General features: G+C 34.5%; 1 protein-coding gene across 2 annotated transcripts; it reads right to left on the bottom strand.

Moving 5' to 3' along the window:
* Positions 1-3078: 3078 nt before the first annotated feature.
* On the bottom strand, positions 3079-9923 carry LOC132125132 (high mobility group protein 20A-like). 2 transcript variants are annotated; one of them, XM_059536373.1, is made up of 9 exons: positions 9670-9923; positions 6952-7027; positions 6671-6880; positions 6124-6256; positions 5838-5875; positions 4624-4699; positions 4328-4543; positions 3498-3630; positions 3079-3416 (listed from the first exon to the last, which is right to left on the bottom strand). In XM_059536373.1, the coding sequence occupies exons 2-9, from the start codon at positions 7015-7017 to the stop codon at positions 3413-3415; spliced, it is 876 nt and encodes a 291-aa protein (XP_059392356.1). In that variant the 5' UTR covers positions 7018-7027; positions 9670-9923; the 3' UTR covers positions 3079-3412. The 2 variants fall into 2 exon arrangements, with proteins under 2 accessions (XP_059392356.1, XP_059392355.1); XM_059536372.1 differs by having other exon boundaries at positions 3079-3630; positions 9670-9922.
* Positions 9924-13534: the final 3611 nt, after the last annotated feature.

Genomic DNA, 13534 nt, shown 5'->3' with positions numbered 1-13534 from the left:
CCGCCATAGACAGCAAAGAAACTACCACTTTCAAGGCCCAGAAAAGTAGTAAAGTCATCGTTAAAATAGTCCATGTGACATGAGTGCTTCAACCGTAATATTATGACGCTACGAGAATACTTTCTGTGTGCAAAAGAAAACAAAAATAATGACCTAATTCAACAATTTCTACTCTTCAATGTCAGTCTTTGACATGCGTTCACAAGATTACCATGGATGGTACTTTCGGGAGAACTATCCCTTTAAGTTTCCAACAACTCTTTCTGTCTTGATTTAAAAGCATTTGAGTGATCAAAGTTCACAAGAGCATAATTATCAACACAATGAGGCTGTAAATGCAGACTAGTGAGTAGATGAGTTTACCTTTTTGGTGTGATGACTTTTAACGAATCTGACAACCTCTGCATTTAGCCATTTGCGGTAACATGACTTTTTCCAGAAAGCAAAACCTTAAAAAAAAAAAATTCAAAAGGGGGTGTATTTATGTTGTAGTATAAAAAATAAATACATTTGATGAATATTTTGAACAAAAGATTAATATTTTGAGCTTGTGTTCTCCAAAGACCATATTTCTTGCAAAAAAGTTTGAAATTTGATCTTTTTGGGAGGTGCATTATGGTTTTGAGAGGTGTATTAAGGGTTGTTTTAAAGTTAATGTCTACTGATAATGTCAGAAAGCACATTCACAATGATGGGAACCTTCTGATGAAATCATTCAACATATCTTTATTTTAGAAACTTCAGTAATCTCATAGCATTTTGGTTGAGATCTGATGAACTAATGCTGCTAAATTCGAAACCCTTCCATACCGTTTTTACTATTTTTATGCCGCTTATTTGACCATTATGCAGCTTGACAGCCGCTGGCTGCTATATGCGTTTCATTGTTATAAAAAAGAGGAGCGTGAACATTCTGCCTAACGTTCTTCTTTTGTGCTCCACTGAGAAAAGACATAAATTATTCCTCAAAGCCTATAGCTATTTTTCTTTTGCGTCATCTGAAACTCATGCATAAACCATCACTCCAAGATGAATCTAATACATAACTGACCGTAGCTCTCCATGAAATATCTCCATGCACTTTGAGAAGTATTTTTTTTTCTCCCAAAACCACATTTATAGCAGAATACTGAAGAATGAGAATGACAGAAGTAGACCGTCATCAGTCCAGAAACGCAGGGAAATCCTATTCCCCCATGACAGGACAAAAGCTGATTCAGAGAAAGTGCTGCTGAGCTCATTGTGTGTGGGTTATTGGTTTGTGTGACTCCATTGTCCGCGGGTTCAGGGTGGATGTTCAGTATAAGAGACAGGAAATGAGCTCCACATCTCATGACTCACACTCGCCACATCCTAACCCTGATGAATCCCCTCTCCTCTCCTCTCCTATCCTCTTTAATATGTCGTCTCTCTCATTTGAGGAAATGAAAAACATCTTGAGGGCAAAGGGAGTCTCATTTTATGACATGATTATGAGTTCTTGCATTCAGCTGGATCTCTGAGCTCAAACAGAAAGACTAAGATCAGCCGTCACTTTTCGCGTTGGGAGAAAGAGAGAGAAAGGAGATGATTCCATGGTTTTTATACATGAGAGTTTAAAGGAAAAGTTTACCAAAAATGGCATGCTGTTACAAAACCAAGATCCCTATTGGGTTCTTCTGGGGAACACAAAAAGAGATTTTTAAATGCATATACATAGTTCTGTCCTTTTTAATTGCAATGAATGGGGACCAGAGAATTCAAGGTTTTATTTTATTTTTTTAAGATGCAAAAATACCAAATTCTAAAGGTTATAAAAGATCATCCATACAACTATATTCAAAGGGTTTTGAAAATATACAATAGCACTGGTGAAAATTTAGTTCATTTTTTTTTTTTTGGTAATCACTGAGTCAGAAAGTTGAACTTTAGAACCAGAGTCTGATTCACAAATGAATCATTCAAACTGGTTTTATGATAAACTGATTCACTGACAAGATACAGTTCAAACGAATTAGCTGTGCACAAATCAGACATGTACCATTTTTTTTGTTCTACATAAGAGTTCTGAACAACAGAAAATGATGTAAATGATGACAATTTTAAATTCTATTTTTTCGAATGAACTATGCCTTTAACATTTAATTTTAGACCATGAAGGACACAAGGTTTAAAAGGAAGTTAGTTCATCTGACCTTCCTCTGCAATGGATGCCTTGCACTCCATTACTGACGGATGACAGGAAGTCCTGCTGTCTGACAGGAAATGGACGTGACAACAAATAGGAAATTACACAGGTCCCAGAATTGCCAGTGCAGCTGTAGCCAATCTCAAAATTGTGAATTCCTCCTAGAGTTGTGAGATGTTAACACACAATAGAGAGAAAAAAGTTGCAATTGCTTTCATTTAATTTTGTGTTCTGTGATGGAGAAAAAAAAACAACAGCTGAGAAATTATGGAGATTTTTAAGACAAAGAAAACATTTAAAAAAGTAAACTTTTGAAGAAATAAATTGCAATTATATCTATCAATTCTGACTTTTTCCCCTCAGAATTATGAAAAAAAGGAATTTAAAGATAAAAGTTGCAGTTACCTTTTTTAATTTTTTATTCCATTTCGGAAACAAGCTTCCATTCTAAACGGATTTGAGCTGAATAATGTCAGTTGTAGTTGTTTTCCAGCAGAATTTTAAATAGTTTCATATTAGAAGTTCACGTTATCAATGATATTGATCAATCTTATCTTCCTGCTCATTACTGTGAGTATGCTTTGAAACAATCTGTATAGTATAAAGGTTGCTGAATTAGTTCATACAGCACTCTTGCATTAAATAAAAACACCAGAGTCACCGTACCTCACCCCAGACATCGGTTTTATTAATATTTTCCTTAATTAATTCACACCTGTTATGCCTAACTGGGTTACAGCTGTTCAGCAGCAGCCTTCCAGAGTGTGTGCAGCTCAGAAAACTATAACACTGCTGTCTCAAGCGCTCCGTCCCAGAAGGAACAAAATCTAATTAATTAATGGCAATAGAGAGTCAGACACTCATCAAAATCTTCATACATTAGCTTTATTGAATTCTTCAAATGCCTCTCGTCTCACGAATACAACATTTCACTTTCTTACGTAACAAGAAAAAAATTACAAGTATAAAATTGAGCTTAAAAACAAAAGAACATGTACACATGCAGATGAAACCACACCTTTGCTAAAATAATGTTTTTTTTTTTTTTTGTAAATTTTATAAAGTGGCAGGAATGCATGGCAGATGTGAACTGCTAAATAAAAAAAATAAAATAAAAAATGAGCAGATAAAAACGGTATTGTAAAAAAATAAATAACAGGGAGCAATTGAATATTTGCTTGCCACAAAATGTGGTCATAGCAGGATTGGAGGAGGGGCTACTGCACGAGGGGCGTGGCCTCTCAATTACCTGCGGGCGAATCAGAGCAGTGCATTATCACACTCTGGTTATTATCCACACAGAAAGCAGGAATAGTGTGGTTGCAGCTACCTGTCGAGGCGGTTGACCACATCCCTGACGGTGCTGATCAGGTGCTGGTTCTCCTGTGGGCTGGACAGAATGATGCCGTGAAGCTTCTTCATGTAAGAGTCGATGGAATCAAGTGTGGGAGTCTCGCCGCTGCCTGCAGGCACACGGGAAAGACTGTCAGGAAAAGTACACCTAATAGTAACATCTGATTCATAGATGAAACATCCTTCTTAGAAATAGAAACAGAGAGCTTTTATTGCCATTACAGAGAACTTTGTTTGAATTTCTGTTTCTCTTTCTAAGGATTTTATCATTACATCTGATTCACAGATGAAACCTCCTTCTAGTCTCTTATTTTTAAGATTTAGGATCACAAAGATTGTATAGACCAAACAAATACAATTGAGAAGCTTGTTCAGGAATATAACCGAGCAAGTTATATGACAGAACCATAAACAAAATCATTTTTGACTGATTTTTACTGAAAATATTTAGTTGAAAATGCATTTTATTTATTTTAATATATATTTTTAAAAGGCAAGGCAAGTTTATTTATACAGTACATTTTGTACACAATGGTAATTCAAAGTGCTTTACATAAATCAAAATCTTAATTTTAAGCTGAATTTTTAAAATATATTTCAGTTGCTCAAATGTGACAGTACAGACATTTTTAATTTATATAGGAATCGAGTATTTCTCTTACACAACTGAATCATGACTCAAATGAACTGAATCACTGAAGCAATTCAAACAAAAACGAAATCTCTAAAGTGAATCAGACTGCTCAGATGAACCCAGCTGGTTAAGGTTTTCTCAGTGAGCTCTGCGAGTGTGTGTGTGTGTCTCACCAGGCAGGGGGACGGTAGAGAAGCTGTGTGTGAGGGCCGAGCGCAGGGTGTCCAGGTGCTGCTGCAGGAGGCCGTTTCGTGTGCGTTCTTGCTGCACGTCTCCTTCCAGACGCTCCACGGCCGAGTGCATGCTCTCCACATGCTTCTGCAGCGCCGCGTTACGCTCCTCATACTCCATATTGGTCTTTCTCAGCTGCCGCAGTTCAGCCTCACGTGCTACAACACACACACAAACAACGAGCGTGCATCACACCATTACACACAGACTCACACATTCAGCAGCACTCCGCTCTCACCTTTACTGTGATTCAGAAACTCTTCAGTGAAGATGGGAATATCAAACACGGAGCGGTCCTTTATCCCCAGATCCTTCTGAGAGACAGACTTCATTTACTTTGAGGAATAATGAAATCATTGCTCAAACTGCCTTAGATTAGTCGTAGATAGATCCTCTCACGATCTGCACCCGCAGAATTACAATGTTCCTCACTTCCTCTGCCACTAGCAAGATTGTTAGTGAAATATTTTGGCTAAAATGATCATGTTTCAGCTACCAATAACAGTGTAGTAACCTCAACACTATTTAACACAAATTTAATACCCATTTTGACCAACACAAATCTTTTTTTTCCAGTTGTTATTATTGGATAATATTATAAGGAGCACAACCTATTAAATATATATATATATATATATATATATATATATATAAAGGAAATTAATAGAAATAAAAACATTCAATTAAAATAGTAAAACCTAGGGAAATAGGTTTAAATAGGTATAAAATAGTAATGAGCTTTCCTTGACTAATTTAAGATAAAAAAAAAAAATTCCATGATTATTATTAGTTTTGTGGTTGATGGATAATTTCATTAAAATATTTTCATTTCAATATTTACTTTTATTGAGTTTTCCATGACTTTCCAATTACTTTTTACCATTTTATTAATTTACATTTTTTTTCAGTAGTTTAAGATTAAAATAATTATACATTTATAAATTCATAGCTAATTAAATATTTCAGAAAAATAAAAATAGTTCTATTCCAATTTTCCAAGACTTTAAGATTTTATTAATTTCTGTGACTTTTCTAGTCACATTCCATAAGATTATGATTACTTAAACGTTTCATTAAAATACCTTTATAAAATGTTAATAAAATATTTACGAATTACGTTTTATTAGTTAGTATTGCACTTTTTAAATAAATAAAAATGACAAAAAGTCATAAAAAAAAGTAATTTGCCATGATTTTCCAGTCTTTTGTGATTATTATATAACTTAATAATAATCATTGTACAAAAATGGCAAATTAAATATTTCAGAATAATATAAAAACTTATAAAATATAAACCCTGATGTCGACTTAAGATTTAAGATTTGACCTCTTTATTTTCATTTTCCCATAACATTTCCAGACTTGAAAACCGAAACGATCTGTTAATTCCAGGTTTTCTTTGACCTGAAAATAAAGTGCAGACTCTGTGTGGGCTCGGAATTGATATTTTACCTCATGAAGCGATTCACCAGGCGCCTGCCTTCCAGCATCTGATAAAGAGTGCGAGAGAGGAATTTTAGATGAGACAAGTGATTTGCGATGCTGCACATTTTGTCAGTCTCTTCATTTCTATTTTTGCTTTACTGTGTGGCAGCACCTTCTGTGAAACCTCACTGGTCCACAATCCTGCTCCGCATTGCTTTATAGTTACCTGACTGCCACTCTTCTCTACAGCTTTGTCTAAATTCACCTGCCAATAGTTCTTTTGGACTGTGCCTTAGATTGCCTGTGTTCGCACCTCCTCTGTGTCTCTTTCCTTTTTGTTTCTCTTGCACCTTCCTGCTGAAGTGTTTATAGGCTTCAGTCTTCTGATACTGCTCCAGTTCTCTCATGTAGCGCTCCTTGTCTTTGTCCGCTTCATCCAGATACCGCTGAAACAGAATGAGACAGAGAGTGATGTCAGTCTCCGCAGAGGTTTTAAACTTTATTTTTAAACCTTAAACACTGGCAGTGTAGAGTTTTTTTTAAAAAATAAAACATTGTGAAATATTGTTGCAATTTAAAAGAACTGCTTTCTATTTTATGATTTCTGAAGGATCATGTGACACTGAAGACCGGAGTAATGATGCAAAAAAATCAGCTTTGCATCACAGGTATATATTACATTTTAAAATATATTACAATAGAAAACAGTTCTTTTAAATTGTAATAATATTTCACAATAATACAGATTTTATTATATTTTTGACAAACAACTGCAGCTTTGGTGAGCATAAAAATAAATCCATGAATTATTCCAAACGTTTGACCATTAGTGTATGTATTACACACGTGTGTATCCTGACCTGTTTCTCTTCCGGAGGCAGTTTGCTCCACTCATTCCCGAGCATCCTGGTGATCTCTGGGAAAGGCACGTCTGGTCTCTCCGCCCTCAGCTGCTCGCGGCGCTCGTTCATGAAGCGCACGTATCCTGTTAACGGGGCTTTGGGGGCATTACTGTCCTTCAGGGGCTTCTTCCTCCTCCTGCCTTTGGTCCAGCTGCTCCTGCGAGGCTTCTGTCATAAACACCATTCACATGAACATCGCTCCACCTGTGCGAAGCTCAGCGATCACATGATCTGCTCACCTCCTCTCCGTTACGCTGGCTGCTGTTGTCTGTGTTGGCCCCTGGTGACCCGCTCTGCTCCTCCATGACCTCTGACCTTTAGTTACACATTGAGCAGTGATGTAAAAAAAGAGCACATGACTGGACTCAACATTTAAAAATAATTCAGAGCTACCCTTATAAAACTATATATGCACATGTACAATGTTTGATTGTAATTATGTTAGTTGATTACATGCATGCTACTATAAGTTTCTCTTTTTTTAAGTTATTATACTCACGTACAGAGTACAACTTAAACATAGACATGGTTAAACATATGCAAAATGTAAATAAAATATACAAATAAAATAGATAAAAAATATATACATAAAATGTTTTATATATTTATGTGCATTCTGTTACATAATAAAACATCTACATAAAACATAAATAAAATATAAAATTTTTGTGTTGCATTTAAAATTCATAAAAACTAAATGATTTGTTATGTCAAAAAATGTGTTCCTATAAACATATACAAATTTCTTTATAATTATATAAAATAATTATGTATACACATATCATACACGCATATATATATATATATATACATACACATACATATACAAATATATTACACAATTATTTTTCAATCTTATACTTATTATATATAAGTCAAATAATATATAAAACAATAAGCTATATAAGATAAATAAGATGACAATGGCTTTATATATTTAAATAACAATGTAACGTTATATATACATCGCGCACACACACACACACATACATATATATATATATATATATATATATATACATATATATATGTGTGTGTGTGTGTATGTATATATATATATATATATATATATATATATATATATATATATATATATATATAAAATTTACGTTACTAAAATTTAAGTTGACTAAAATTAACATTGCAGTGGTTTAATGAATACAGTACCAGCATTAATACCATGTTTTTTTTTGGACATGTACTATGATGATATCTTAATGTTTATTCTTATTTCAAGTACTATTGTAAATTGATATACAATGATTTAGTCTCCTGGTATTATACTACAGTCGTGGCCAAAAGTTTTGAGAATTACATAAATATTAGTTTTCAAAAAGTTTGCTGCTAAACTGCTTTTAGATCTTTGTTTCAGTTGTTTCTGTGATGTACTGAAATATAATTACAAGCACTTCATACGTTTCAAAGGCTTTTGTCGACAATAACATGACATTTATGCAAAGAGTCAGTATTTGCAGTGTTGGCCCTTCTTTTTCAGGACCTCTGCAATTCGACTGGTCATGCTCTCAATCAACTTCTGGGCCAAATCCTGACTGATAGCAACCCATTCTTTCATAATCACTTCTTGGAGTTTGTCAGAAGTAGTGGGTTTTTGTTTGTCCATCCGCCTCTTGAGGATTGACCACAAGTTCTCAATGGGATTAAGATCTGGGGAGTTTCCAGGCCATGGACCCAAAATTTCAACATTCTGGTCCCCGAGCCACTTAGTTATCACTTTTGCCTTATGGCACGGTGCTCCATCGTGCTGGAAAATGCATTGTTCTTCACCAAACTGTTGTTGGATTGTTGGAAGAAGTTGCTGTTGGAGGGTGTTTTGGTACCAATCTTTATTCATGGCTGTGTTTTTGGGCAGAATTGTGAGTGAGCCCACTCCCTTGGATGAGAAGCAACCCCACACATGAATGGTGTCAGGATGCTTTACTGTTGGCATGACACAGGACTGATGGTAGCGCTCACCTTTTCTTCTCCGGACAAGCCTTTTTCCAGATGCCCCAAACAATTGGAAAGGGGCTTCATCGGAGAATCTGACTTTGCCCCAGTCCTCAGCAGTCCATTCACTATACTTTCTGCAGAAGATCAATCTGTCCCTGATGTTTTTTTTTTTGGAGAGAAGTGGCTTCTTTGCTGCCCTTCTTGACACCAGGCCATCTTCCAAAAGTCTTGGCCTCACTGTGCGTGCAGATGTGCTCACACCTGGCTACTGCCATTCCTGAGCAAGCTCTGCACTGGTGGCACTCCGATCCCGCAGCTGAATCCTCTTTAGGAGACGATCCTGGTGCTTGCTGGACTTTCTTGGATGCCCTGAAGCCTTCTTTACAAGAATTGAACCTCTTTCCTTGAAGTTCTTGATGATCCTATAAATTGTTGATTTAGGTGCAATCTTAGTAGCCACAATATCCTTGCCTGTGAAGCCATTTTTATGCAACGCAATGATGGCTGCACGCGTTTCTTTGCAGGTCACCATGGTTAACAATGGAAGAACAATGATTTCAAGCATCACCCTCCTTTTAACATGTCAAGTCTGCCATTCTAACCCAATCAGCCTGACATAATGATCTCCAGCCTTGTGCTCGTCAACATTCTCACCTGAGTTAACAAGACGATTACTGAAATGATCTCAGCAGGTCCTTTAATGACATCAATGAAATGCAGTGGAAAGGTTTTTTTGGGATTAAGTTAATTTTCATGGCAAAGAAGGATTAAGCAATTTATCTGATCACTCTTCATAACATTCTGGAGTATATGCAAATTGCTATTATAAAAACTTAAGCAGCAACTTTTCCAATTTCCAATATTTATGTAATTCTCAAAACTTTAGTCCACGACTGTACAGTACAAACACGGTACTTTCTAGAAGATTGACCAGAAGACAGTAAAGATTCATAATCTAAGAGATGCATTCCAATGATGCAAAGCCTGCCAGACATCAATCATCTCACCTGTAGTTTGATCTGAGGCTGGAATCGGGTGTAAAATTGCGTCTTTAATGTGTTTTCGTGCGTTTTTTCAGGAATTTTACAGAGGAAAAATATTCCGACTCAAAACAATGCAGGGAGCCGGCCGACGTCATCACGCGGCGACAGGAAGCCAGACGGCTCCGTCACGTGCTATCAGCCCTGTCAGATCGTTAATCACAATCTTCATCCTACTCATCATCATCATCATCGTCATCCTCGCCGCCTCAGTGAAAGCGCTCGATCGCGGGCGCGTTCTCTGAAACGATGGAGCACCGCTGAAGTTTAATCGGGTTCAGAGAGATTAACGTAGTGTTGCTGCCCTCCGCTGGCCACTGGCTGCAACTGACTTAACGGCTGTTAAAATTCCATTAAAAACAACAACAGCAACAACAACAACAACAACAACGTGGTGAGAATACAATATAACACCATCATTCGAATATTTCATTATTTCATATACTGTTACACAATCTTGCTGACGCTTTTTCAAAACCCTTTTCTATTTAATACTTAGAGAAATTATTAATTAATATGACACTGTATTATTATTTCCTGTTTCTTGTCGAATGGTGTAATGCAAAAAGTGAAAAACGAACTGATTTGTCTTTCTGCCTTTTTCCTTTACCACGTGACTATGAACAACATCATATCTCACCAATCAAAAAACACTTTGCAGCCAGTATGCCCCTCCCACTTTGTAACGTCATGTTTTGCTGTACGAATTTAATTTCTTTGCAACACTGCCATCTTCTGGCCACATATTGCATGTTCATCGATAATAATCATAGTAAAAGATAATAATAGATCCCGTTTGTTACTTTCCTGTATTATTACGTTTGTAGTATATTTTAACTTTGTATATTTATTCAGTTAATTTTCTGCTCATTCATAGTTCATTTAATCAAGACGTAATATAAAATCGATCTTGTTCGAATAAATAATAAATTATTTATTATTAATATGTATTTTTAATTTAACAAACATTTTAATAAATAACAGTTAATTTCCATAATAATAATAATAATAAAAAGGTAAATAAATCAATAATAAACTACATTATTTGCTGGAGCTTTTCCCCACATTTTATTAAAATGACATGTTCACCAGACCGGTTATTTTATTTGGACACTGTCAGATCATGTTCACACTCTGACTCTGTCTTCACAGCAGGTCTAAAGTAACCCAAAGTGTTGAAGGAAGGTGTGAATTACAGATGACTGTGTATGTGCTGAGGGTGAAGACAATTCATGTTTCCATAAACACTTTCCATTATGTCGGAAAGAATTACAGACAGACTGAAATTGTGCTGAAGGCTGTAATTAATCCATGTGGTCTGAGGGATCAGTTTCCTGTCTATATGAATGATATCACAGTGACAGATAGTCTTTCTGCTGCTGCTGCTCAGGCCTCGGGGCTCGGGGAATGTGAACATCATTTCATGAAGTTAATGAGGTGACCCTTTCCTGGGATGGGGGCATGTTTTTGTTGTTTATTATTGGTTTGGAAAATTAAGGTAGCTGCTTTTATAGCTGAGATTCTGGAATGGTTTGGCTTCAGGATGAAGATTTTACACACAACAGTCAAGTGTTGACCAATAATAATAAAAAAATAAAAATATATATCCTTAAAGAAAAAATAAGCAGGTTACATTAAATGAAAAGAAAATGAAGATAAAATATTAAATTACAATAACAATAAAATACAAAAAAATCTAAAATTACATAAAATTATAATTAAAATATGTAATAATAATAACAACAATTTAATGATAAATAATAATTATAATAAGTGTATCATTAAATTAAACCAAATTAAATTAAATGGCAAAAATTACAAAAATGATAAAAATGTGATAATATTTAGAATTTATCATTAAAATAATAATAAAATCATGAAAATAAACACTAAAACTAATAATTTTGGAATAAATAATAATATATGTGTCATTACAAACTTACATAATAACACAAAAATGGTAATTAAAATATATAATAATAATAAAAATATTCATTGACATATTACATTAATATAATCTAAAAAATATAACAATACTCGACAAAAATGATGATAATAATAATAATAAAATTAAATAGATATTAAGTAAAAAAAAAAAAAAAAATATATATATATATATATATATAAATAACATTAATAATAATGAAAATGAAAATGTAGTCCTAACTGACATAATTATTATTCTTTTTTTGCTCATTTTTTTCCTCCTTTAAAGCAGACCTGAGATTCAGTTTTGATCTGTAGGGGACAGCAGTGAGTTGGTTGACAAATAACCACATGATTTTCTTTACACTAAGAGAAAAATAAATCAGTTTATTGATCAGTAACAGCAATTTCACGAGTTATCAGTTTGCAATATCATTGATCTGAACCCTGCCAATGAGAACTTGTTAAAGTGACACAGAAGTTTCACACAGTATAAATTCTATATGATTGAATTATTGTTATTTTGCCATTTAGTGACTTACAGCTCAACTTACGGATCAGTGGCAGAGATTGTGAGTGTCCCTGGAGTCTTCCATCGCCAGACGCCTGAAGCACTGTAAACATTGCTTTACTGTAGAACCTGATCATTTGGGTCATTATTCAAAGAGATGTATGGTTGTGAACACATAACAATCAGCTCTGCTAAACACCAGAAAAACAGATTCACTCTAAAATGCTACATAGTTCAAGTCATTCCGAACCATCATGACTTTATTTGGGTGACCTATGCTTTAGACCGGAGTTGTGCAGATATTCCTCGTGTGCCTGTCTGTTAGTCAGATGAGGTTTGGGTAAGAACCCCTCTCTAAATGTCTCTTTGTGATGTGATCCTGACAGCGGTTTGAGTCTGTATGCTCACGCTGAGCCAAAAGCCTCTGTCTGCCTCTGTTTAATGTCTGCTCACTATTTCACCTTATAAAAGAAGTGCAGTAAATACATTAACCTTGAGCTCAGGAAATAGAAAGAGACAGGAAAAGCACTGAAACAAGTATCCCAGTAAGATCGTGATCTGTAGAAAAACTCTCATTCATTTCGAACAAATCAGGTTCTTTGTGTAAAATAAATAAATAAATAGAATAAAAATAAATAAATAAATAAATAAATAGAAGAAGAAGAAAAAAAATATATATATATTTTTAAATAAAATAAAAAATGCAATTCTGGTATTTAAATAATACATTTTAATCAGACTGAGGTATTTCAACCATATTTTGCCATTACATTTATTTGCAAAGCTAATCTTAAGGTGTAACAAATAAAGAAGAACATTTTTCAAATTTCAAAATATTTCATATATATTGGTAAAAATATTTATATATATTGGCAAATATTGCGGTAAAGTAATGAATTTGAGGTCAGATTGAGTTTTTTTTTAAAACAATAATTTAGCATTAAATTAATATTGTTATATAATCTTAACAGAGCGTGATGGTAAAATAATAAATAAGTAAAATTCATATCCTGACCCTCTATATTATGTTTATTATCCTACTAGAAAACTTTTTTTTAAATATTACAACACACAATTTGCTGTGTTATATTTATTTATTGTTGCATTTATTCAACAGCACTTTAGCATTCATTTATTTTCTCAGCTAATTTTAAAGAAATAGCTCCCCCAAAATAAAAAATAAAAGCTGAAAAGGTACTCACCCTCAAGCCATCCAAGACATAGATATGCTTGTTTCTTCATCAGATTTGGAGAAATGTAGCATTATCACTTGCTCACCAATGGATCCTCTGCAGTGAATGGGTGCCGTCAGAATGAGAGTCTAAACAGCTGATAAAAGCATCACAGTAATCCACACCACTCCAGTCCATCAATTAACATCTAGTTTTTATCTAA

This window comes from Carassius carassius, chromosome 43, assembly GCF_963082965.1.
Source record: "Carassius carassius chromosome 43, fCarCar2.1, whole genome shotgun sequence".
NCBI lineage: Eukaryota > Metazoa > Chordata > Actinopteri > Cypriniformes > Cyprinidae > Carassius > Carassius carassius.
This window is presented reverse-complemented; position numbering and strand designations above follow the sequence as displayed.